General features: G+C 47.0%; 1 protein-coding gene across 36 annotated transcripts in view; it reads right to left on the reverse strand.

The window, feature by feature from the left end:
- The window catches only part of LRRFIP1 (LRR binding FLII interacting protein 1), a 161,490-nt gene that overhangs the window by 35,987 nt on the left and 99,361 nt on the right, over positions 1 to 26,142 (reverse strand). For 9 of the 36 annotated variants that reach the window (XM_088835088.1, XM_088835092.1, XM_055402331.2 and 6 more), the window contains 9 exons: positions 25,117 to 25,161; positions 24,462 to 24,512; positions 21,355 to 21,393; positions 17,636 to 17,695; positions 14,515 to 14,577; positions 11,674 to 11,751; positions 10,282 to 10,326; positions 9,099 to 9,164; positions 3,743 to 3,832 (listed from right to left, as the gene is read on the reverse strand). The exons of 4 other annotated variants lie outside the window; for them this stretch is intronic. In XM_088835088.1, coding sequence (XP_088691214.1) covers positions 3,743 to 3,832; positions 9,099 to 9,164; positions 10,282 to 10,326; positions 11,674 to 11,751; positions 14,515 to 14,577; positions 17,636 to 17,695; positions 21,355 to 21,393; positions 24,462 to 24,512; positions 25,117 to 25,161 — 537 coding nt within the window. The remainder of the gene's footprint in view (positions 1 to 3,742; positions 3,833 to 9,098; positions 9,165 to 10,281; positions 10,327 to 11,673; positions 11,752 to 14,514; positions 14,578 to 17,635; positions 17,696 to 21,354; positions 21,394 to 24,461; positions 24,513 to 25,116; positions 25,162 to 26,142) is intronic. 23 more of the 36 variants (XM_055402345.2, XM_088835080.1, XM_088835085.1 and 20 more) reach the window with 16 other exon arrangements.

Genomic DNA, 26,142 nt, shown 5'->3' on the forward strand with positions numbered 1-26,142 from the left:
CTGCCCATGTTCTGGTCTTCCAACGGCCAAGAGCCACTGTAACCACATGCCCTGGGGAACCAGCCCGCACAGCCTGAGGGCCTCACGCAGAGGCGTCCTCGGCTCTGAGGCCCCCTGCATCGTGAGGCCCAGATGTTGCTGGCCTCTGCTCTCTGACTGTGCCAACCTGAGTCAGTGACCTTTATAAGCGAGCGGACCGAGGACCTGTGTGCAGTGAACTCAAGGTTCAGCTCAGTCAAGTCCCTGGGAGTCTTGCAAACCCAGGGCTCTCAAGGGACCACGAGGTGGGGGGGCAGGAGTGGCCAAGCCCCCCAGCTACAAAGAGACGACCACCCCTCGTTATCAGGCCCCAGGGGCACCGGTCCGGTGAACGCTCACCTCTCTCACGTCCACTAAACCCATATTCTGACTACACTGTTCTCAGGTTTAGGAAGCAGATGACAGAGTAATATGTATCTGGTTTCCATCTCATGGTGCTTCCCTGATAACTTAGTTGGTAAAGAACCTTCAAGGTTGGCTTGAAGCTCAACATTCAGAAAACAAAGATCATGGCATCTGGTCCCATCACTTCGTGGGAAATAGATGGAAAAACAGTGGAAACAGTGTCAGACTTTATTTTTTTGGGCTCCAAAATCACTGCAGATGCTGATTGCAGCCATGAAATTAAAAGACGCTTACTCCTTGGAAGGAAAGTTATGACCAACCTTGATAATATATTAAAAAGCAGAGACATTACTTTGCCAACCAAGGTCCGTCTAGTCAAGGCTATGGCTTTTCCCGTGGTCATGTATGGATGTGAGAGTTGGACTGTGAAGAAAGCTGATCGCCGAAGAATTGATGCTTTTGAACTGTGGTGTTGGAGAAGACTCTTGAGAGTCCCTTGTACCACAAGGAGATCCAACCAGTCCATTCTAAGGGAGATCGATCCTGGGTGTTCATTGGAAGGACTGATGCTAAAGCTGAAACTGCAGTACTTTGGCCACCTCATGCGACGAGTTGACTCACTGGAAAAGACTCTGATGCTGGGAAAGGTTGGGGGCGGGAGGAGAAGGGGACGACCAAGAATGAGATGGCTGGATGGCATCACCGACTCTGTGGACATGAGTTTGAGTGAACTCCGGGAGTTGGTGATGGACAGGGAGGCCTGGCGTGCTGTGATTCATGGGGTCGCGGAGAGTCGGACACGACTGAGTGACTGAACTGAACTGACCTGAAAGAACCTGCCTGCAATGCAGGAGACCTGGGTTCGATTCCTGGTTGGGGAAGCTCCCCTGGAGAAGGGAAAGTCTACCCACTCCAGTATCCTGGCCTGGAGAATTCCATGGACTGTGTAGTCCATGGGGTCGCAAAGAGTCGGACACAACTGAGAGACACTCACTTTTGGTCTTGGGTCTGGGGAGCTTGACTGAGCTTGTACTCTGCAGCTTCATTCTGAAGTCCGAATAAACCCGAAGTGGTCAGACCAGCACTGTTCACAGCTGCCTGCCCCACCGATTGAGCCGTGCCGGGCAGGGCACTGGTGCGGAGTCGGGCCTCAGCCTCTTCTGACAACCGTGAACTTTTATTTTTCCCAAAAAAGTGAGCACAAGAATATTACACCTGACGATGAGTGACTCCACATTAGAGTCATCATGCAAAATGTGACTCCTGCCAGGCCCAAGGTTTCCGGACTGTGTGTGTCTGAAACACACGACAGCGGCCCGAAGGTGGAGTTGGGCTGGCCCTCGCAGGCACAGGCTGCTGACCGTGGAGTCCTGAGCTCACAAATGCTGCTCTTCGCTCACGTCTGTCACATCAGGAGAAGTGACCCTCCAGGTCTGACCACTGCACTCACATGTCACTGAGCAGCTCAAAGTCTTTCTGTCCCGACCTGAGGGCTCCTGGTGCAGCAGTAAGCAGGGGGCTTTGTGGGGTGTCTTTCCCTCTGCCCCACCTCAGCACAGTCAGGACGTGGCTTCTATTTCCCTCTCTGCTGGGGGGATGGCGGGGGCATCTCACAGAGCGGGCAGCCTCCCTGCCAAGGGGCTCACGGGGGTGGCCTTCATTTCCACAGAGAAACAGGCTCTCCTGCTCTAACACTCAGCTTCCGTTATCTGTCTTCTGCTTCTGCACCTTCAATATGAAAATGGTGGAGCGAACATTCCTATCAGGAAAGCACCCGTACAGCCCAGTGAAGGACGCCTCTGGCCTTGGCAGAGCCAGGCAGGCGTGGGGGTACGGAGGTCCCCGACTCAGTAACATGGGCTCAGTCTGCAAAAGCAATCCCTTGGCCTGCTCCCCCAGGAGCTGCAGATAACCTGCACGGGGTAAGAAACCTCCTGGCTTTCAAAGGCGGCATCTAGTTAAAAAACAAAGACTCAATGCCCACAGGCACACCTGGGCAAGGAGGTGACTCACCCCCATGCCTCTTCTTGATGACCACGAAGACTTCCTAAATTTTAGACAGCTAACGGCAGGCTTGTGTGAGTGTTAACAGCCTCAGTCAAGCTCCTCTAGGATGCAGGGGCAAGGAAAGGGACCAGCTTTGCCAATCTGCGCCTCTTCTGCCCAGGGTCTGTCAGGAGGGGCCCTGGCCCTTGCCGTGGCAGCTCCGAGGTGTGGCTCAGCATGCAGCCCCGGCCCCTGCCCACTGAACGCCCCTGGCACTGGGTCAGCCCCCACCCCACATGTCCCTCAGACAAAACTGGCCTGCCAATCACTTGTGGTCAAAAGAACACCACAGTTGCCTCCTACAAACCATCAGATGTGGTGACACTGTCTACAATTCCCAGGACCGCGGGAAACCCACACAACAAGGAGACTTCAGTGATGGGGACTAGAGGGCAGGGCCCTGCTCCCTGATGGGGCCCTGGAGTCATCTCATGTGGAGTGACAGACCGCAGAGCAGCTCTGAGGATCCAGGGTGTCGAGGGGGATGGAGCAGGGCCGGGTGCGAGGCCCTCACTCTACTCTAAAATCTGTCAGGTCCAAGAATGAACAATGTTCCAAACAGAGGTTAAAGGGGAATCCTCCAATCTAAAAAAGTGGTACAAACGAACTTATGTACAAAGCAGAAACAGACTCACAGATGTGGAATACAAACCTTTGGTTATTGGCCGGGAAAGCTGGGCAGAGGGATAAACTGCGAGTTTGGGATGGACATACACACACTACTACCCATAAAACAGATAACTAATGAGGATCTCCTGTATAGCACAGGGAACTCCACTCAACACCATGTAATGACCTGTGTGGGAAAAAATCTAACAAAGAATAGATATGTATATATATGCAGAACTGATTCACTTTGCTGTAGAGCAGAAACTGACACCAGATTGTAAATCAACTATAATAAAAGTTAAAAAAAAAAAAGTTAACTGGGACAAATACAAAAAAATTAAAGAGAGAATCCTTCCCATTTTTAAATCGTAAAAAACAATACATCCATGCACACGGCTGCCTTTCTTCCCCACCACACAAAGTTCTCTCTTCCCAGGAAGGCCCGTCGGAGACTTCTGAGATGGTCCTTCAGAAGCTTGAGCAGGGCAATTCCAGTCTCACTGAACCATCCTTTTTACTCCAATCCCGTGTTTTAAACTGAGACTTGGACTAAACCATGGAATGCCTTCCGGCTTGCTCACAGGTTCAGGCGTCTGGAGGTTGGGGTGGGGGTCTTCTTGGGGGTCAGAGGATGAGGGTCTGAGGGCAGGAGGCAGGGAAGGAAGGGAGGGGGCAGGGGCCAGAGAGAGAGAGACCCACTCACCACTGGGCTGGCCCGCGCAGAACTGGCTCTGGAGGAGGCGCGGGAGCTGGACTTGAAGTGGCCGCTGAGCTCCGAAGCCTGCCCACCCAGCTGGCCGCGGGACGCAGAGACAGAAACAGAGGAACAGGTCAGCGAGGTCAGCGAGGACACGGAGACAGAAAAAGAGGAACAAGTCAGCGAGGAGGATGGGGGCCACACGACAGACACCCCGGTTAGCGGCGAGGTGAGCCGGGTGCAGCTCAGGGAGGAAGGAGAGGTTAGTGCGGCCAGTGGCGGCCCCCGCAAAGAAGGCAGTGTTGTCCCAGCTCCCGACCCATGGCCACTCGGAACACACAACTTAATCATCCTATCGAGGAACGTGGGGTTCCCGCTCGGTCGGGTGCGGGTCACACACAGCACCTGCTCGGCTGGGGGTTGAGGGGACTCCCAGTTTCTGCACAGAGAACCGGGGACAACATGGAAGGGGCTGGTGGGACTGGGACCATGAGCCGCCTCCTGGCATGGGAACAGGAAAGGGGGGGACAGGGGCCTGGCTTGGGGCAACGGAGAAGTCTGCTTCTCTACTATCTCTGCAAATGGATACAAAACAAGACCCAGGGCCAGTACGAAATCAGCCATGGCTTGCTCAAGTGCTACAGGGCCTTCCAGCTGTGTGTGTGTCAATCTGTGTTGCTGCTGTTCAGTTGCTCAGTCGTGTCTGATTCTTTGGGACCCCATGGATTGTAGCCCGCCAAGCTCCTCTGTCCATGGGATTTTCCAGGCAAGAAGACTGCAGTGGGTTGCCATTTCCTTCTCCAGCGGATCTTCCTGGCCCAGGGATCGAACCCGAGCTTCCTGCGCCTCCTGCATTGCAGGCGAATTCTTGACCACTGAGACACCAGGGAAGCCTGTATGATCAACACGCATCCATCTTCCCTAAACTTTTTCTCTTCTGGTGCAGGAAAACACCGGCAACTCATTTATCCAGAGGCTCTGCCCTCATAACTTTGATCTGTATTCACATTTGTTCCAGCCCTACAACAAGATCTTACCTGCCTCTTAAACAAGGCAGGGTAGGGGGTGGGTGGGACGGGAGGCAGGATTTGAACACCATTTAGGTCCCAGAGGCCTCCTCAGACTGTCCCCTCCCTGCCTCCCACCCCACCCCCACTCCGAGAGACCCGTAGGCATTATCCCAACTGCAGGTTACAAGGAGCCATAGCTTCAGGGCTTCTGATCCTTATCGTAAATACCATTGCTCCTTCTGCCTGTTTTCCATCAGTGCGGGATTCTTGAGGGCAGAGTCTGTGTGTATTTTGTTCCCTGCTGGATCCCTGGCCACCAGAGGAGGCCAGGCACACAGGAGGCACTTGAGAAACACTTGCCGAACGAACCACTTTAACGTTAGACTGTAAACAGCCTTGACCGAGACGAGCGAGTTCTCCAGGCTGGTTCTGCCTGGATTCACCCCTTGGCTGCATAAACACTTCATGTATATTTACACGGAGGTGAAAGATGCTTTCTCAATACGCACAGACACAATACGGCTGCACGTACACTGCGTGTAAGAATCACCGCCACACAGGGCACATGCAAGAAATTCACCAGCATCACTAGCCTCACCTTTCAGCTTTCTTGCTCAAAATAAAGAAAAACACTTGATATCAGCACTGAAGCAGTCTTTTGCCTTCTGGGTTTTGCTGATGGGAAAGAGAGGAAAACTTCCTCGTGTAGACATATCCTACTATATTCTATACCGTTCACATCCTGGTTTATGGCGCAGAGATGTGATGGATTACTGTTAATAAGGTTTCTTTCTGAGCCAAGTTTCCCCAATTCCTGAGTAAAAAACTGCTCTCAAATCATCTGATCCGACTTGGTGCGGAAAAGAATCAAGTTTAAAGTCTGTGTCATGTGGTCCATGTGTCACCTTTGGAGCCACCTATGCTTTGGAGTCAATGGGGTTAATTGTGGGCTGACGTAAGGTAGAAAGATCTGAGTCCAGGGTCCATTTCTAATCAGCTGGGAGACCTTGGGAAAGTTACATAGCATGTCACCAGTGGCATGGAGTAGGGCTACTGGCCTCACAGGTGGGGGAGATTACAGCAAGCTAGGTTTTCCCCCTGCTGTCTCTTCCTGATAAAACAATTGCATGGCCCCTGGACCGGGTGGCACTGGTGGTGAAGACCGAGGGTCAGAACAACTTAGAAGGTCATGTCACACAGGGCCAGGAATCCTCCCTACAACATATAAACAGCTTACATGGTAAGGAAGGTACAAAATAGAAAGGTTCCAAGGGATGGGATGGGGAGGGAGGTGCGAGGGGGGTTCAGGATGGGGAACAGATGTACACCCATGGCTGATTCATGTCAATTATGGCAAAAGCCACTACAATATTGTAAAGTATTTAGCCTCCAATTAAAATAAATAGATTAAAAAGAACTGTTCTACTTTTAAGAACTAGTCATTAAAAAAGAGTCATTTAACTGTAGCCGTGACAAGTCATTTATGAATAAGTGGGATTTCCTAGTTGGCGCCAGTGGTAAAGAACCACTTGCCAGTGCAGGAGAAACAAGAGATGTGAATTCGATCCCTGGTTCGGGAAGATCCCCTGTAGGAGGGCATGAAAACCCGTTCCAGAATTCCTGCCTGGAGAATCCCATGGACAGAGGAGCTGGGCAGACTATGGTCCATAGGGTTGAAAAGAGTCAGACATGACTGAAGCGACTTATGCACGAAGTAAGTCGTTCAGCTGTAAACACATCCTGTGTCTGAGGCAAACTTTCTGGGAGAAGGAAGATGGAGACATGTCTTTCAAAGGGGGCTCAGGGCTGGCTTATGCAGGCTTGGGGTCAACCTGGACTCTGAGGTCAGAGCACCACAGGTCAGGACAGAAGGGACCCCAGAGGCGCAGTGTCCTCACATCTTTGTATGTGTATTTATCAGCAGCCACAGCTCCTATTTGGAGGGAGAACCTGGGAAGTTGCATTCCTGGGTGTGGGGAACTCTGTACCCCCCTGAAGGGCTATTGTGAGCGTGTGAGCAGAGCTGGCAGAGAACAAGAGGTCACTGAACCTTCCCTCCTGCTCAGCCCAACCTGCAGCTGGCCGGCACAGAACTCTCTTCTGAGGGATTGTGTCCCAGGGTTCAATTTGTCCCATTTAATCTAGGAAACATGTGCTGTGCTCCTTCCGCGTAGGAATGCAGTGTTAGGTGCAGAAAAACGTTCTTTTATTCTACTTCTTCTGCCTGGCATGATACCAGCCACAGGAGCCCTATTTTAGGCTTTCTGCTGCCAGGACAAGAAGATTCTTCACCTCCTTAACTCCCTAAAGCCATCCCTCCCTGGTGGTTCCTCCAGGAGGCTCAAAGCATGAAAGAACTGCCATACACAAGAGCAATTGGCAGTGCTGATCGCTGTACTTGGAAGGCCAGGAATCAGCTACGGGGAAAGTCCATCCACAGAGGTAGCATCAAAGAGAGTCTATGAGACAAACATCCCGCCAGACAGTAGGAGTCCTGCTTTGGTGTTTCAGAAGTTTCCTTCTCTTAAAGAGTTAGGATGCTGTCTCTTACTGATGAAAGAAAAGCGTTTAGTTGCATTTTATCTGTCAGATAGGCCAGAGTTATTTTATCCAGCATGTATGGTTTGTGAGCTTTTTAAGGGCTTACAAAAATATTTAAGAACTGGGGAAAAGACTTAGTATAGTGTGCTCCACTGCATCAAAATTTTATGCCGTATAAAAGTGTTCAATGCAAGTGTTTAGTTAGATGTCAGCAAAATCTCATGCTGCATGGGACTGACACATACACACGACTAGATATAAAACAGAAAACTGATAAGGACCTACTGTATAGCACAGGAAACTCTCCTCAATACTCTGTAACAACCTAGATGGGAAAGGAAACTAAAAAAGAGTGTACAAGTATGTGTGTGTGCTTGTGTGTGTGTATTATATTCCTTTTGCTATGCCCCTAAAACTATCACAACGTTGTAAATCAACTATGTTGCTGTTGTTCAGTTGCTAAGTCACGTTCGACTCTTTTGTGACCCCCACCATGGACTGTAGCCCACCAGGCTCCTCTGTCCATGGGATTTCTATACTCCGACAAAAAATTTTAAAAACCCATGCTGTCTCTACTAGATTTAATATTTATAAAAATTACATTCTGAAGAAAACTGTAAATTATGCTGGCTTTCTTCACAGGAATTCCTGAATATTCATGATGATTGGAGAAATATAATAAATCATAAAGTTGGATCGTTTAACCAATCAATTAAGTAGCTAAAGTGTTACTCACTCAGTTGCATCGAACTCTTTGTGATCCCAAGGACTGTAGCCTGTCAGGCTCCTCTGTCCACGGAATTCTCCAGGCAAGAATACTGGAGTGGGTTGCCATTTCTTTCTCCTGGGGATCTTTCCAACCCAGGGATCGAACCCAAGTCTCCTGCTTTGCAGGCAGATTCTTTACTGTCTGAGCCACCAGGGAAGCCCCTAATTAAGTAGTCAATTATTTCCCAAAGCAAAATTATAAGAGCACTTTCAAGTATTTCCTACGCCATCAAATTTCACGTGAGTCTTGAATGCATCTTTCCAGGATTTGTGGAGGAGACCCGGGAGGCAGGAACTTTCGCCCCTGGGGAGGGCTGAGCTGGGGCTTGTGCTCAGTTTCAACTGGTCCTCAGGACAGGCCACCAGCGTCCTCACTCCCATAGGCTGGTCTCATTTTTCCATTTTGCCTACCTTTATCCTTCACTCATTCACTCATCTTTTCCAAGCAACAAAGATTTCTTATCCAACTACCACACCTTTATTGAGAAAGCCCATCACTTCAAATCCTTCGAAGAGGTGAAGGGACAATAAAATAAGGAGATTCCATATGTGTAATATTCCAAGTCCTTAAATTTGTTCATCTTCCTCGACTATCGAAGAAGTGAGAATATTCTGTGGCCTGCTGAATTCCCTTTTGTCATCTTTTATTATTGTAAGATCACTCCAGCTTTGTTGCAGGGAAGAGCGGATGCAACTCAATGAAAGCCAGTCTTTCTCCCTTGACTTCAACACACATTGCTGAGTCAGGACCGCGGGACTTGGTGATGGACAGGGAAGCCTGGCGTGCTGCAGTCCAGGGGGTGGGCTCACCAAGAGCCGGACGTGACTGAGCAACTGAACTGACTGACTGAGGACATGAAACGAACCACTGAAGGCGGTGTGACTCATGTTATCCACGACCCTCACTAGCACGGAAAACTGGGATGAGATAGTGCTTCCTCCCTATAATTCTGGTGAGTTATCTCCCAGGACTGGAGCTTCGCAGAGTGAGTCACCCCCGGGTCATGCAGCAGAAAGCTCAGGAAACAAAGAAAGTGCCTTACAGCCTGAGAACCGCAGGCACTGCCCCGCCGAGCCCCACCGAGAGTGCTCTCGTCGGACACAGACGCCTGTGACGGAAACACACTGTCAGGACAGGGTGCTTTCCTCTCCACTGGCACCCGGGAAACACTGAAATGTAAGCTAGAGAAGAGTGACATGTGCTGGGAACAAGTCCTGAAAACGTCATGAAGGCAGACATGCAGTAAAGGCTCAAAACCACCTCCACAGGCAAAGACGGCGCAGCAAAAACAGGGTCATGCAAAAATGTGGGAGAGAGGAGTTTCAGTTGCTGTCAATCGGCATGCAATAGAATTTCCAATAGATCCTTTAAATTGGATTCTGAAAAATATTCCTTGCTAAGTAAAATGTTGTTAATACAGACTTAAAATGAGCAGATAGTTCAAATATGCTGAATTTTGTCAAGGCATCCGCATACTTGACCCTTAGAAAGTTACTCCAATATGAAGTGACTTTGGAATAAAAACAGCATGGTGATTAGAGCTCAACATTTTATCATTCTTTCAGAAGTGCTAACTAAAGGACAGAACATTTCATCAACTTGAAAATCCTGTGTAATTAATCACTGAGGGCAGACAGGTGTTTACAATAGGATAAATGGAACTTTAATTTCCCCCATTTCCCTTGGAGGATCCAGTGGGCTTGTTGGGCCAGTTATACATCTAATTCATAAATGTGCAATCGGATGGTGATTCAGAAAGTTATTAACAAGAAGAATATAGCTACTTTGAATACTTAAACTTTCCTGAAGGGTATGAATACCTTGTATTTAAAACTTCAAATTTCCCAAAGTAATGCAGAATAATGGATTTACATCTATTAAAGCTACCAAAGGAACAAGAGCTTTGTTTTTGCCCACAGATTAAGTAAACGTTGCCAATAACTTTTTCATGCCTAACCATCCTATGCAGACACGTGTGTTCCCCAGCTATTGCCACCTGTCAAGAGAAATAAACCCCGGATCTGGACAGTGGGGGGCTCCGTGTTAAGCTCCGAGTAAAGGGGTGATTCACCCTCAGACGGGAGGCACACAGGTCAGTCCGAGGCACTCAGAGCAGGTGCTCGGCGGGGGAGCGTGCGCGTGCGCGGTGAGGGCGCGGGTGGGTGAGGCGGGTCTGGGTGGGGTCTGGGGAGAGGCCGAGGGGACGGGGTCGGGGAAACACGCACCCGGTTACTCCCCGGCGGCCGGGCAGCGCCGTACAGGTAGGAGGGCTGGAGGATGAAAGCAAATGGCAGGTTTTTAAACCCTTGAAAAAACAGCAACAGGTAATCGTGACAAGGTCGTCACGATGTTTCCAGTGATGATCACAGCCAAGCAACTGTACAACCGTCTGAAGGAAGAGAGTCCCAGGTACCCTGCTTTCAGTAAATCTGACGGAGGGAAATCTACATTTATAAGGAAAATAAATATGAGAGGATTTCTGGCTTTAAAAATAGTAAACTTCCCCCAGAACCTTTGAAACTCTGGCTCTTTTCTCGTCATTTCTTTTCAGGCATTCCTGGAAGAAAGGGTCGGGGAAGTAGACAGAATGGTGACAAGGTCAACAGCACCCACAAGAGCCGCAGCCCTGCAACCCGCAGTCCCAGGTGAAGGGAGCACGTCGGGATGTTTGAGACACAGACGTCCCCGGAGGAGGGGCGGTGTGGCTGGAGGAATCTGCTTCTTTGTGTTGGAGGATCCGAGTGACGGTCTCCAAGATATAGAAGGAGCTGTGACGTTCTCGGCTGCTTGGGGGGCGGGGGGTTGTGGGGGCACATCCTTGTCACAGGGGAGCCCACACCTGCAGCAGAGACAAAGTCCACAAGGCATGCTGGTGTGGCCTGAGCCTCGGCTCAGAAGAGCAAGCACGCTGACCCATTTGCAGGCAGAGAGGACCAGGAGAGCCCGAGGCTCGGGGCCACCGGTGGGTCAGGGGATGTGCAGAACTGGGGAGGAATCACTCAAGGGACACGGCGATGTGAGGACAGGGCAGCTCAACCTCTGTGACGTGATCCGTTCCTGGAGCCCTGACTCCGACTTCCTCCCAGAGCACCGGCCTCCTGTACCTGGAGCTGAAAACGCCAAGCCACCTCTGCCGGCCTTGTACAAACAGGAAACACGGCAGGGAGCCAGCCAGAGAACTAAGGCAGTTCTCCCCACTATCCGGGACGGAGGAGTCCAATTATGCACAGAAACCTTCCAAATTGCTTCCTGGACACATTTACAAGAGAAAAATTAAAAAAAACAAAGGAAACCCCAAATGGGGAACAATTGCTGGAAAAGGAGGAGAGGCCCAAGAGACCGATTTTTTGGACTAGAGCTCTTGAAAATATACATTCAGTAGATCCTCCTTTTTCCTAAGCTTTAAAAAAAAACATGTAAAGTCTTAAATTATTTTTGATAATATTTTAAATGGTTTGAGAAAAGTCTTCAGCAGTTAGGCCAGTGGAAACACACTACTAAGCTTGGCTCCGTGGACGTCACATGGAAGAGGTTGAAGCGTCCGTGTCCATTCACTCAGAATTAAAGTCACAACAGAAGGGGGAAGAGGGGAGAGTGAGGGAAAAAGCAGAACAGACCCGGTTTCCATTCTGGGCAGACAGGGGTTTCGGAGCCAGGCCACGACTGCGAAGCCCAAGGTCTGAGCAGGAAAGTCCCTGGAATCAGAGAAAACGGGCTGGAGGTGGGGAAAAAGCTTACAGCTTCATTTCATCTCAAAGGCATCATCAAGGCACACAAAACCGGCTTCCGCAACATCAGGAAAGGACGTGCACTTGGGCGGCAAGCGAGGGAGAGGGGAAGGACAGAGCCAGCTCAGTGAAGTGACAAAACTGTCCCACGAGGCCAGGTCAGGACTTCGGAGTCTATGCACAGGCAAAGGCAGAGCTCGTTCCTCTGAACAGACAGCAAAGCCCTAGGGGTTCTGACAGTCTTTTTAATGCACACTCTAATATTTAACATTTGGTGGGAAAAAGTCAAAATCAGGAGTTTACAGAGACAGTAATCTCCGTTCTGTGCAGCCAGTTGGAGATGATCTGCAGCTTGGAGTCCTTGGTTAGGTATGGACATGCTACAGGACTCACAGAAGACATGACTGACTCAGTGGTACACTTCTGAGGCCAGCAGTCTATACAACATTTCTGGGGAATATCACTAGAGAGATGAATAGTTTCTATCCAAAGCGTTCTATCCAAAAGGAAGGATCCCTGACGAGGGTGCCAGCTGTTTCTGACCCCCATGTCAGCAGTATTCTCCTAATGGTACAAACCCAGGGCAGTGCTTGAAGGGGATGAAGTGATGCTGTTGAAACAGCCTGATGGTCCCTAAGATATTCCACTGGGCCTTGGGGATCCCATAACTGGAGCCTGTCATCCGTGTGCCTTGAAGAAAGTACCCTAGAATGACCTGAAGGACAGGCGAGTGGAATTCTGGGGTGGGCAGGTAGAAAGTTTCTAACATTTAACTTGAATCCGAAAACCTGTTCCAGAGGTTGAGAGAATGCCCTTCGTCGAAGCCACCCTGTCAACCCCTCTGGGTCACAGAAAGGACCCAAGGCCTCCACCTGACACTGCACAGTCATGTCCAGGGCTTGCTTCTGGCAAGTCTAAGACGAGAGAGGGTCTTCAGAAGGGAAGACAGTACCACAGTACTGAAGACACTACTGCACACTGCATGATTCCTTCCCATTGTTAGAGTGAAATCAAATCAAACCGGCCAGTGTGTTTGCAGGAATAGCTATGGCAGCTGCAGAGCACAGAAATTACCAGGAAGCCTCCGAGGGTGGTGAGTAAAATGTGATCTCAGGCACCTGAGATCACACATGGCTTTCAGGAAGTTTTGATGTTTTGGGTTTTGAATGGGCCAGCTCTACTTTTTATATGAGTCAGTACGTTAGTTGCTCAGTCGTGTCTGACTCTTTGTGATCCCATGGACTTCAGCCCACTAGGCTCCTTTGTCCATGAAATTCTCTAGGCAAGCATACTGGAGTGGGTTGCCATTTCCTTCTCTAGAAGATCTTCCCGATCCAGGGTTTGAACCCAGGTCTCCCCCATTGCAGGCAGATTCTTTACCATCTGAGCTGCCAGGGAAGCCCCTTATATAAGTAAACCTTTTATTTAATTAATTTATTTTTGGACAGCTCTCCTTTCGACCTTAATACTTTGGATGTGGGTTATTTCAGCTGAGTTTAAAGGAGTCAGATATATGCTGAACTTTGGTGACTAAATCACATTCGAGTATTAGATTTCTCTCATTGTCTTCTATTTTGAAAAAAGTATTTAAGCTCGGGAAATGTGGAGGAAGTTAAGTTTTCTGAATGACAAAGTGCTCTTTTTGGCAGCAAAATCTCCCACTGCATTAAGAAAATGCCCCCAATACACAAAAAATTAACGGTGTCAAACCCCACCAGTCCCTGGGTATTGACAGTTGATCCTGTACTCAGTCGGAATTCACCTCCTCAGGGAAGGAAGGGATGGATATTCATCATTAGAGGGGGCTGGGGGGCAGCAGTGGGGGACTGGGAAGTGGGCAAGCTGATGGGGTGATGGAGGAGCTGGGGCCCCTGCCTCCCTCACAGCAGGAGCAGAAAGTGGGAGGGGGTTGAGGACAGGGTGAGGACCACGGTTGGAATACTGCGGCTCTGCCAGGCTTGTTTCTATTTATCCCCCTCCCACCTGTATTCTTTAAGAGTCAGCTGACATCCTTGTGTTATGACACTTCCTGGCAAAATTAGTTTCTGCACCAGTGTATCCCGTACAGGGATCTGTCCTCTGTTCTAGAAGTAAATGCTTCCAGAGGAGCTAACTCACCTGCTTGTCTCTGTGACTGTCCCACTTAAAGTAGTCCCCTGATGTCTGCTGAGTGAACACAAGCCTTACCTAGGATAAATGAGCCTTACTCATTAGGGCGCTTCAATAATTGAGAAAAATGTGCCTATCAAGGTTGATTGTGTTCTTAAAGTATGGGAAGGAATGCTCCTGTGTAGACATTTGGTTTGGATTTTCATTTCAAGTCTAGTCTGTTCCTGTAAAATTACCCCATGTGTGCATTTACCCTGCAAGGTCAGTCTGCTTTCAAGAACTCTCAAGGAAAGAATTTCAAGGCTTTCTTCTTTTTTTCCCCTTTGATTAATTCTAACTACTAAATATCCACCTATTTTCTTTGACTGTACCTCGCCTGACACCACAATGTGTATTCCAACATTCGAATCTGAAAATCAAAGGCAAGATAGTGGGATAAATCTGAATTAAATATATCATGTTAATTACTGCTCCTAAATGGACCTTAACAGTTACCCGAATGAAACTTCATAGAACAGACATTAAAAGAGAAAGAGGTCTGAGTTTACACACACAAGAGCGCATGCTACAAAACCTGCAGTTTCTGAAGCGAGGATGGGAAAGATTCAGGGGGAAACCAACCAAGGTGTCCTCTCTGGATGATGACAAAGTGGAGAATCGGCCGTCACCGCTGTAGCTGGAATTCTGAGCAGCAAAGAAGACAGTGTAAGTGATGAGCCCTTTCTCACCCCTGCAAAGCATCTCGGTTAAAAGGCGATTATGTGATCACACAGCCAGACCAGTGTTAGTACTCCCGGACTGACGGGCAGTGAGAGAACTGACATGCTCCATGACAGCAGAAACCCTTAACCATTAGGGACCTAAGTTTGTTTTACATTCCAGCGTTTATGTCTCAGTGACGTCGTGTGATTTAACTATTATCATTAGGGTTTTACTCTTTATATTTAAATGTACCTGTTTATTATTACTTGTAACTACTAACTGAATCTCATGGTGGACTATCTATAACCTCTTAGTCTAGACTTCCCGTGTTATTGGGTTGGCCAAAAAGTTCACTTGGGTTTTTCTGTCAGACGGTACAAACTTTTTGGCCAACCCAATGCACCTCTTTGTCAGTAACTGAAATTCCACTTATTGCACAGTTTTCACTCTTTGCTCAGCTTGGCACATCCGAGGTCTACAGCTCAGCTGTAAAGCTCCAGGGAGGCTTCGGAGGGAGGCGAGTGGAGCCTGAGGGAAGCGGCACCCTCTTGCAGTTGAGAGCCATCCACAGAAGGCTGGGCCCTGCCACTGCCTTGTGGGGTCTCAACACACACTTTATAAAGAGAATATCCCACCGAGATTGTGGCTGGGGAGGTGGTGTGTGTGACCGTCACAACACATGCAGGCTTGGTTGCTTCGGTTGTGTTGGACTTTTGGTGACCCCACAGACTGCAGCCCGCCAGGCTCCTCTGTCCATGGGATTCTCCAGGCAAGAATACCGGAGTGGGTTGCTGTGCCTTCCTCCAGGGGATCTTCCTGACCCAGGGATCAAACCCAGGTCTCTTACATCTCCTGCATGGCAGGTGGGTTCTTTACCACTAGTGCCACCTGGGAAGCCCAAGCTGCTGCTTCAGATGTAAGCTATTTGGTATTTGGGTCATTATATTTCCTGATTATTTATTAAATAGATTTTATATTCAATTTTGCTCTGCAGTGAACAGTTTGATAGTCAAGTTCTTTTCTATTTAATTTCTAGAGGCATTAATCAGTCTTAAACATGAAAGCACAAGGCACACTTTTATTGTTTCAATATAAAAATCAAAGATTAAAATATGTGGATACATGCAATATAGAGCTTGATGCCACCTGTACAGTCACAAACATGCTGCCAACTACACGTTTGGGACGCTCTAGAGAAGAATGTAATACTGGGTAGAAGTTGGACTAAAGAACTTCTAAAGTAACTTCCAACTCCAAACTATGAATCTTTGTGATCAACAGAGTGGAATAATGCATCTAGGGTGGTAAGTTACTAACTAGTCAATTTAACCCCAATAAACAGTTGGGGGCCATCAGAGTTCCTGTCCTGTGATGTCAGAACTAGACAGCCTGAAGGGATGCTGAGCACAGGCAGCAAAATTGTCAACATCCCATGAGAACAGAATGGCTGCAACCTGCTTCTGTCCCCTGAGTGCAGTATTACCTAAAAGGAAATCAGAGCTCGAGAAAGTCCAAAGGCTGTCAATGCAAAAAGCAACATCAACAGGAAGACAGAGCCTGTAAAGTGGGAGGATCTCTTAGCTTGGAATGAGAAAAACTTAGATGAAACAGGAGCGTACGCAACCCTTAATAGGGACGAGGCAGTAAAACCTGATCGGCCAGTTTCAGAAAGCTATGAGGGTGTTGAGTTACCCCTTTGGAACCTGAAAATATGATTTAAAATAGTATATATTTCTTAATAAAATATAACTAAGATAAATTTAAAAAATACTATTTTACACAACTAGTAAAATTTATTTCTGTTAATTCACTTTAGTCGTATCCAACTCTTTGTGACCCTGTGGACTGTAGCCCACCAGACTCCTCTGTACATAGGATTCTCCAGGCAAGAATACTGAAGTGGGTTGCCATGCCCTCCTCCAGGGGGTCTTCCTGACCCAGGGATTGAACCAGAGTCTCTTAGTTCTCCTGTATTGGCAGCTGGGTTCTTTACCACTAGTGTCACCTGGGAAGCCCCAAAAGTCCCTTGGACTGCAAGGAGATCCAACCAGTCCATCCTAAAGGAGACCAGTCCTGAGTGTTCATTGGAAGGACTGATGCTGAAGCTGAAACTCCAATACTTTGGCCACCTGATGCGACGAGCTGACTCATTTGAAAAGACCCTGATGCTGGAAAAGACTGAAGGCAGGAGGAGAAGGGGTCGACAGAGGATGAGATGGTTGGATGGCATCACCGACTCAATGGACATGAGTTTGAGTAAACTCTGGGAGTTGGCGATGGACAGGGAGGCCTGGCGTGCTGCGGTCCATGGGGTCACAAAGAGTTGGACACGACTGAGTGAGTGAACTGAACTGAACAAGAAAATGAAGTCAAGAAAAACAGGAAGATTTTAGATAATTTAATGTATAAGAGGTGTGCCGTAGGTCAGGAAAACTAAATTCAAATGTGCCCAGTTTAACCGCCTGAAATTCCCAATGCCCTCCTTGACAAACCCTAAGACCTCCCCTACGTCTTTCTACCTGGTCTGCTCTTGGTTCCTTTCTTCTCTCTCCTCATGTACAGCCTTTCTCTGCTTCTCTTCTGCTTCCCACCCCAGAGCTGTGAGCACTGCAAGCATCAGTGTTTAGCAAAACACAGGCTCTAGTACATGTGTCTTTGAAATGACAAAGGATCAGTGTGGAGAACTGTGAAAATGTCAAATTTAAGTGTATTCGAGAGCTGAGTGTATTCATAAGCACATCATACACATACACCCAGGGCAATAAAATAAAGAGCGAGCTAATATTTAATTTGACCTTTTAGTACCCAAGAGATTCCTTTCAATATTGACCTCTTAAACTAACATTCAGAATGTTAGAAGACAAACTAGGACCGTTAACCAGTTGAAAAACATTAGCTTTCATTCTGTCATGCACACACACGCAAAAGAGGACTACTATAACACAAAAAAGAACCAAAGAAACTAAATTTAGCAGATTTTTTAAAAAAGCTTTGCAGCAACCTGTTTGAGTTTTGCGTCATGCACATTTACTGTACGAACCCTGCCAGATCTTCTACTCAGGGACTGTGATCCATATAAGTCTCCATCATACCCATTTGTCTGTGTCAAGGAAGAAAAGGAGAGAAGCTGACGTCAGCACACAAATGAAGAGACAGGGACAGATCGGCGAGGAAGAATTAGCCAGGTGCAGACTGAGTTTTGGAGTGGAGTGGATGGACACGCCCAGCAGAGCGCATGTCCCAGCAGGCGCCCCGCTGGCTCCATGCGTCTGAGCTGTAGCTCAGGAGAAGGCAGCCCTGTTTGGGAGTCAGAGCTCTCCTCTCAGTATCACTGGGGCCACAAGGTACGCACTCAGGGATGCGAAGCAATGCCATGTCTTCGTGGGGTGAGTCGCACTGGCGGGATGCACTCGCGTTCCAGTTTTGTGGTGGCACTGCGGGAATCCCAGCCTTCGAGAAGCCTGAATGCCAGCCAAGCGGGCTGAGGCCTCCACCTGAGTCAACTAGTTTTCAGCTCTTGGTTCGGCATGACACCCTTAGAACTACGGCTCATTATGAGGCTGTGTTCAGAAGATTCAAAGAGAGCGGTCTACTCAATTTGTAACTAAATGCAAACGTTCATCATGGAAAAACGAATCATCAGGCTTTCATTCATCCAGTTTTCCTACTTTTTCAAAGTGAAATCTGAGGACGTATTTCATAATTTGTTCTCCAGGAAAAAAAAGAGAATCATTAAGAGTGTGGCTGTCTCCCTTTTCCTCCCAAGTCCTAGTCCAAGTTTGCTTGGGCTTCTGCAACTGCTCTCATTCACCTGTAAGAAAATTTCTGCTGCTTCAAGATGAGAGCCGTCAGGCGTCAGGGACACAGCCAGCTCTTGAGTCGGAAAAAGGAGGCGCAGCGGCTAAAAGTGGAAGGAGATGCCGGGGGAGGTCACACGTGAGTCCAGACTCCCAAGTAGAAGCTCTGTCGTGTGACCTTAAGCAAGTTACTTCATCCACTGGAACTTCCACCGAGGTGGCTGTGAAAACGTGTGGAGTAATAAATACTTTACAAGGCCCCTGTGAGGATTAAATCTGATTAAAATGAGTGCCTAGATCAGGGCTGACTGTGAAGGACATGCTGACCAGATGGGTAAGCGCCCAGCACACAGGAAGGACCCGGATATGTTTCCCTGCTGGAAGGGTGGGGGTAGGCAGACATACTGTGCAGCTGCGATGGTGATGAACAATAAATACACGGATTTCCAGATATTATAAAGCCAGGGTCAGGAAACCTTGACTATAAAACTATGTATTTACTTGTGTTACAACTCAAAAGCAAGTCAATATGAGGTTTCCGAATGAAAAGGAGTATGTAGAAATCCTTCAAAAGTAAAATTTAAAACTATGAGTACATTAAAACATTTCTGAAATAAATTTGATGATAAAAAATCTTTGGAGGTTGGCAGACATTTTATTCAGTCTCCTTTTTTTCTCTTGACTGATGAGATTATTTGAAATAATCTTAAATGTCAAGGACTTTACATTTCAGATCTCAATCTTATTGATATCTGTTTAGAAACTAGTTTCTGGAAAAAAATTAATATAATATTGAAGGCTAGCATCAATCAATTTTAGGTGACTTTTTATTTTGTTAATAAATAAGGAATAAAATGTATTGCATATATAAACCCTCTGGCTGTCCACTATTGCTTGTAATATACACACTGCTTTAGATGAATTTTTCCTTTCCTCTTCTCTCTCTCCAACTTAGCCTGCAGCATGAAGCAGAGGGTGGTGGGTGCTGGGAGAGCAAAGGCACTCCTTCAGTTGTCCCTGTCTACTCTGGCTTTCCATGAAGATGCGGGGAAAACACCTACTTTTGAAGGCTTTGCAGAATACCCATACTTCTCTGTTGTAATGAAATTCTGTCGCAGAGAATGTATTCCTACAACATATCCTCCACCCAGAGATCTCACTGACAACATCTCTAGAGAGAATCTCTCTGACATTCTCAGCGAACACACCGACGTTCTCCTCTTGGGTGGTTTTTCGGTGTTGAATCCAGGTCAGGGGAGCTGTTTTTAGTGGCATAAGAGGATAACGAGGAGACTTGAAAATTAACTGTCATGACGTTAGAACAGAAAGTCCACAGGAGGCACATCACCTTCATCAGGCCTCTGATGTTCACCTAGCTTTGCTCCACAGAAATTTTTTTCAGCTCTCTTCACTGCACAGACCCCCTGCATCCTGGTCGCCCCTAAGACACTGGAATCCCCAGAGGCCTGGGAATATGCATCTTAACAAGTTCGGGTGAATCTTTCATACAGTAACATTAGGAAGCACTGCTCTTAACAGAGAACAGAGTAAAGAGACATTTACCGACCAGCACTTTCTGGAAAGGACGAGCAAGATACAAAAATAGATGTCCCATCAAAACCAAAGAGTCTAACGGTAAGTTCTAATTACTCATCTAATAACATGCAGTGCTGTCAAAGCATCAACCAATTCCACACATGACCATGCAAAAGGCAACTGTTATTAAATAGTTTTTTTTTAATTAATGTATATGTGTGTTTAGTTGCTCACTCATGTCTGACTCTTTGTGATCCCATGGACTATTTTAGCTCGCCAGGCTCCTCTGTCCATGGGATTTCCCAGGCAAAGAGTATTGGAGTGGGTAGCCAATCCCTTCTCCAGGGGATCTTCCCAACCCAAGTATTGAACCAGGGTTGCCTGCATTCCAGGCTGATTCTTGACCATCTGTTTCTACAACATCAGAAGACAGAGCACCTTCAAGGGCATCAGAGATGGGAAACAAAAAAAGAAAGGCAAAATAAAAGCTTTGAAGGGCACGCGACGCACTCAATTAAGTTTTGAAGTAGAGAACAGCTGCCTCACGGGGAGGCTCTGGGGACAAATGTCAGTGCAGATGAGCTGTGCTGTGCCCTGTTAATTATCACCTTAAGGGTAAACATGTATTTTTAAAATGGGAGTTTGCTAAATAATTTTTCAGCACAATGGAATGAATGAAGCACAAAATCCTTTTGGAAAAAAAAATCCTTCAAGCAGAGAAGTGTATAATCCGATATAATTTCAGTGCAGAGTCACTTTAATGCTGAGTGTGACTAATGCTGGTGAGATTACATTTTTCTATGTTGGAGTGTAATTTAAATTTATAGGTTTACAGAAAGCATAAGCTGCAGAAACTCTTCCAGACAGATGTCAGAAGGGAAATGCTTAATTTAAAGGCTTCGTTTTGTTACTGGATTTGGGGTCTTTCTCAAAGAGCACTCTCTGGCCAAAGAGCCATCTGGGACATTTAATTTGAAAGGATACAGATTAGGAAATAATAAATTTTTCATTAGATAAAATGACTTTAAATTTAATCTGTTACAGGAAATGTAGAGGCTTGGGAATTCTTGATCTGATTTGGGGTTTCCTGCAAGAAGACCTCGTCTCTTCCATCTGGTGCCCACGGCTGCTTCCCCAGAGCCTGGCAAACAGCAGTGCTCACAGGCTGCCCGGTGAGGGAGGCGGTCCAGTACCCACACCTGGACTCCGGACACAGGAGGAGGGTCAGAGCTGCAAGGAGGCTCTGGGAAGAACAGCTGTGGGCACGCCTGCCCTCTGGCCTCAGTCTCAGGGAAAGGGCTGGAGGGTGGCATGTGTGTCTCTTTGCACAAAGATGAACTTGGCTCTTTAACACCCGCAATATTAGTGGACACACCACAGGTTACTGTCTACCAGGCAACACTAACAGGATCAAAGCACATCTCACCCAGGCGGAGGGACCCCCGTACTCCAAGTCAGGCTGCGGCTGTCAGAGGGAGGACAGAAGAGAAAACGAGAGAAGAGAGTTGCCCACAGTCAGGCAGAAAGCTCAGTACAACATAACAGAGACACAAAGCAAAGCGAGCAATCTCAAAAATCTTAAAATTAACTTTCTTCACGACTTCTAGGATCTCATGTGTATTTACAAACACAATTACAATAGCATGGCAGCTACCATAAAATCCATTAACATTAAATAAAACTTCCATGGCAGATGCTGCTATAATTCGTGAAATCTGAAGCAGTTTGAACAATCCTATTTCCTCCCCTACCTAGTGCATTCCATTTACATTAAACAGACCGTCAACAGATGCATCACTATCAATTTTTAAATAAAGAAAACTCAGACTTATGATATCTAAATCTAGATTTTCTGAGGATGTCCATACAAACACTAGGAAAAAAATTTCTATTTTTAAGGGCTTATCATCACTGCGAATGGAATGAAGACGGCCTGTGTTTTGAGAAAGTCAGGAGATAAAAGATATGGTTTTTGAACTTTGCAAACTATAAAGATTTTCAAATATTAAAATATGTAAAACAGCAGAAATTGGTCCTATTCAGAGATGGACTGAGATGAGCTGCCCTCAGGGGGCAGTGGGGAGCCTTGCTCGCCCACCGACCTGGAGAGATCAGAGCTTCCGGGCCCCCAAGGGGCTTAAGGGGTGATGCTGTCACAAAGCCCTGGCCCTGAGCGGCCTCCTCAATTGCTCTGGGCTTTTTCTATATTGATAAAAATGAGAAGGTTTGACTCTTATTCCCAGTATCCAGGTTCTCAAGGTCTGCGGTTTTTATCTTTAAAATCTTTAAGCTAGTCCTTTAGGTCAAGAGCGTCATGGGAAAACGTCAGGGAACACACCCCTTGGCTAACGCCAAACACCACCCCCCGCCAGCTTTCCACTTTCTCCCCTCTCTTACTCAGCGTCCTAACTGTAGAGGTCCTCTAAAATTTTATATACTAAAACAAACACACTTGGTATCTTGGCAGAGAAAGGTGTCCAGCATAAAAGCTTAGCTCATTTCTGGTTAAAATCCTTAAAAATGAAATAAATGCTATAAACAGCCAAACAGTAACTAATAGTACAATAGTTTTAAGGGGGTCAGGAAACCCTTTGAGAATCTTCAAGTGAACTGATTATTATCCCAGAAAATTGCAAGTACATAAGAAATCTTGAATACAAGTTCAAAGAGTATCACAGATGGAAAACGCTGTTTTGACAGAGAGACTTGAGTCCCCAAATAATCAGGTTTTGCTTTATTTCCATCAAAAGCTCCCTTGTGGTGGACCTCCTCATGGTGTGGAGGCTAACAGTCATGTGACTGCTGTGCTCACATGCTTACCCCCTCCTCCTTGAAAAAGTATCCTCTTCACTCGGTTTTAAGGACCTGACCTCCTCCTGGGTCTGCTCAACAGCTGTAATTTCTGTCCCTTGTCTACAGAGTCTATAAACTGAGTTCTGTGCTGATACTGTTTGGGTTACATGAATCTTACTTCCTCTTGCATGAATCATGTCACAGCACAGATGAGGAATTTACAAGTAGGTGGCTACGGAGAAAGTTTCAAATAGAAAGGAAGCTCTCTGACTTCACCTTTAAACTGTAACTTTCTGGCAAGGTCACCATGTATCTGTCTTTGGCGCTTTAAGGACAATGAGCACTGCTAACCGCAGAGCAACATACAGCCGTCCTTCAGCATCTGTGGGGGTGGGGGGTCGGTTCCAGGACCCCCCCAGACACCAGCATCTGCACATGCTCCAGTTCCTAATTCGAAACCACCTAGCTTTTGCATATAACCCATGCACACCCTCCTGTGTCCATTCAGTCATCTCTAGAGTCCCTACAACACCGAACACAATGCAGATGCCATGCTGCTGTTGTTCAGACGCAGTCACAATGTTGGACTCTTTGCTCTGTGAATAGTTGTAAACGCAATGTCAAATGCTGTGTAAACAGTTGCCAGTGTGGCAAATTCAGGCTTCGCTTTTTTGTAACTCTCTGGACATTTTTCTCCTTGACTATTTTTAATCTGTGGTTGGTTGGCTCATGCAGAGCTTGGGGATAAGAAAAGCTAACTGTTATCACCTTTGTAGTTTTCTGCTACAAACAACCTAATTAAACGCACATTTAGCGGGAAAATGAGAAGGCTAGGAGTGATGTCATGACTTCGTCACCACAGTGATTAAACGCGCGCCTTCTGCTCCATACAGCCCTTCAGTAAAATGAGAGGCTGTGTTGAGACTGAATTACTGAGGAGATGCAGCTGTAGCCCAGCAGCAAATGACACTGACTCCGTGTCAGAGCAAATTCCAGGGGACGGTGAGGGCAGGGAAGCCCGGCATGCTGCAGGCTACGGGGTCGCAAAGAGTCGAGCACGGACCAGTGACTGAACAAATGACGCTGGCGTGCTGAGTCTCACTCACGAAGCTGAAGAGCCAATAAGCCAGACACATCTTCCCTACTTAACTCCCCAAAGCACACCATGTTTTCAAGTATAATAAGACTTCTGGAATGTTTACGGAAGGATGTGTGTTTGTGTTTATCACCCATCAAGCTGTCCGTGATGCAGAGATTTCGTAACAGTTGATGAAAAGGAAGGCTGCTGAAGGCCCCAGGCTGGATAGATTCAACGTGCTCCAACTTTTCACCAGGCAGCCCACAGCAGCTTTCAAGGAGCCACACAAAGCACCACTGCATAGCAGTTACTTTAACTTGTACTTACTTCACTGAGATTCCAATTGGATGGGAGCCTGCAATTCCGTAAGGACAGAATGTGTCTTCATGCTCCTCTCATCATACTAGCAATGAGACAACCTGATCTAATGGTGACGTGGCCCCAACATGAAAAAACGATGACTTCCACGTTGGGGAGCAGCACACAACAAAAGTGCTTATGCACGTCAATCAACTCTCTGCATCACAAAGAAACATCCCACTGTTGGACAGATTTGAAATAAGCATCTTGACAATGAACAAGGACTTTGAACGCAGGGGCGGGAGGGCACGGACCACGGACTCAGACTGTACAATGCAAAGCCAACCATCCTGGTTACTGACCCTCAGACTTCCGCGGCTGCCCACTGACATGCGCTCATCTTCATCAGACGCCTAGTGAAAGAAAGATGAAAGCAACCATGAGGAGGGACGGTAACAAACACGACCCGCCCAGCTCTCAGAGGAAAGCCGCTGACCCGACACACGGCCGGGGGCAGGCCAGCCCCTCTGAGAATCTCAGTGCCCGCGAATCTGTGCGTTCACCAAAAGGCCTCTGTCTGCGCAAAGTATCACAGGACTGTTTCTGGATAACATGGCTTTACATTAACTTCATGAAAGCAGTGTTGTTCACTTCTCTGGTTGCGTACAAATATATAGCTTAATGCATACGACTGCAAATTATTCATGGGGATTCAACAGCAAAGAAAGCACTAAAACTGTAATGAACATATTAATACTCGTTAAAATACTCAGAAAATTTTCAGTCTCCTCTCACCAAAGTCATGTCAAAACGCTAAAAGCTGTTCACAGTCTTTGTATAGGTAATCGTACCAGTGTTAATTTCTTAGATATACATATAGACACAGATCTGTAGACAGATATATATACTTATAGATAGGTGGGCAGATAGAGAGATGATTAATGTTATTTCAGCCACTAGAACGGCCAAGCAGACTTCAGTCGGGATGCCGAGGTAGCGAAGGAAGATGGTACTAACCGATGTGTTTCTTCTGGATCTGTGAGAGTAGCGCTCACTGTCTTCCTACCAAAGCAATGAGGAGACAGTACAGAAAGGTTAGAGGCAGACAGGAGAAGCCTTAAGACTGGCCGACTGCGTCTCAATACAGTGTTTCTGATATAAATGTCAAACAAATACTTACTCGCTTAAAGGCCTCAATTAAACCACTGGGAGAAAATGTTTTCTTCTAAAGCAGGTGGGGGTGGAGGGTGGAACTTAAGCACACAAATCATTGGGATGTTTCATTCTGGCTTTAAAAATAAGCATGTGTTCGGTGAAAAGCAGGCTCTTACATCGAATCTGGTGCATTTAAATCAACCTACTTCTGACATTCAAAACCTACTCACTTCTGTTCAGAATCAGAGAAGAAACCACTTCTGTAAGAGATCCAACATGGATGCCACCCTATCTACTAGGTGTTGTGCATCCTAAGATGCTTCATTTTGCATTGGACTTCTCTGAAGTCGGGGCATATCTTATAATCAAAGTGGCTTACAATTATAATTAGCATTTTCTTTCTCAGTGGTAAATAAAACACTGACACCTCTTTTAAATGCGTCTTAAGATGTAAGTTTATACCTATGCCATATAAGTGTAAAATGATGGTTTACACATAACAGAGGTTGACATTAATTGTTTAAATAGAGGAACTGTGTGCTCTTTGTTCTTTTATATTATACACAGATCTCTAAGATGTAGGTAATTTTCTCTTTCCTTGGATCATTTTATGTATAAGGGACATTTAATGGGACAGCTGCATACTGGCCTGGTTCTCAAGTGGTGGAAGGATGTGATGATGTCTGTGAGGCCAGCAAGCACGGTGACAAGAACAGGGAGAGTTGGGGGGCACTCAGGGGTGAAATGATGAACAGTGCATGGCTCTCAGAGCCCACCCCCTTCCAGAGCCTCCCATTGCTGGACAACATCTCCGCCCGAGCGCTTGTAAGGACAGGGGCGTGGTATCGTGAAGGGCGGGCCAGCACTTAAATGACAAAGGACAGATAA

This window comes from Moschus berezovskii, chromosome 4, assembly GCF_049115385.1.
Source record: "Moschus berezovskii isolate FMDL1 chromosome 4, NW_MosBer_1.0, whole genome shotgun sequence".
Classification (NCBI taxonomy): Eukaryota; Metazoa; Chordata; class Mammalia; order Artiodactyla; family Moschidae; genus Moschus; species Moschus berezovskii.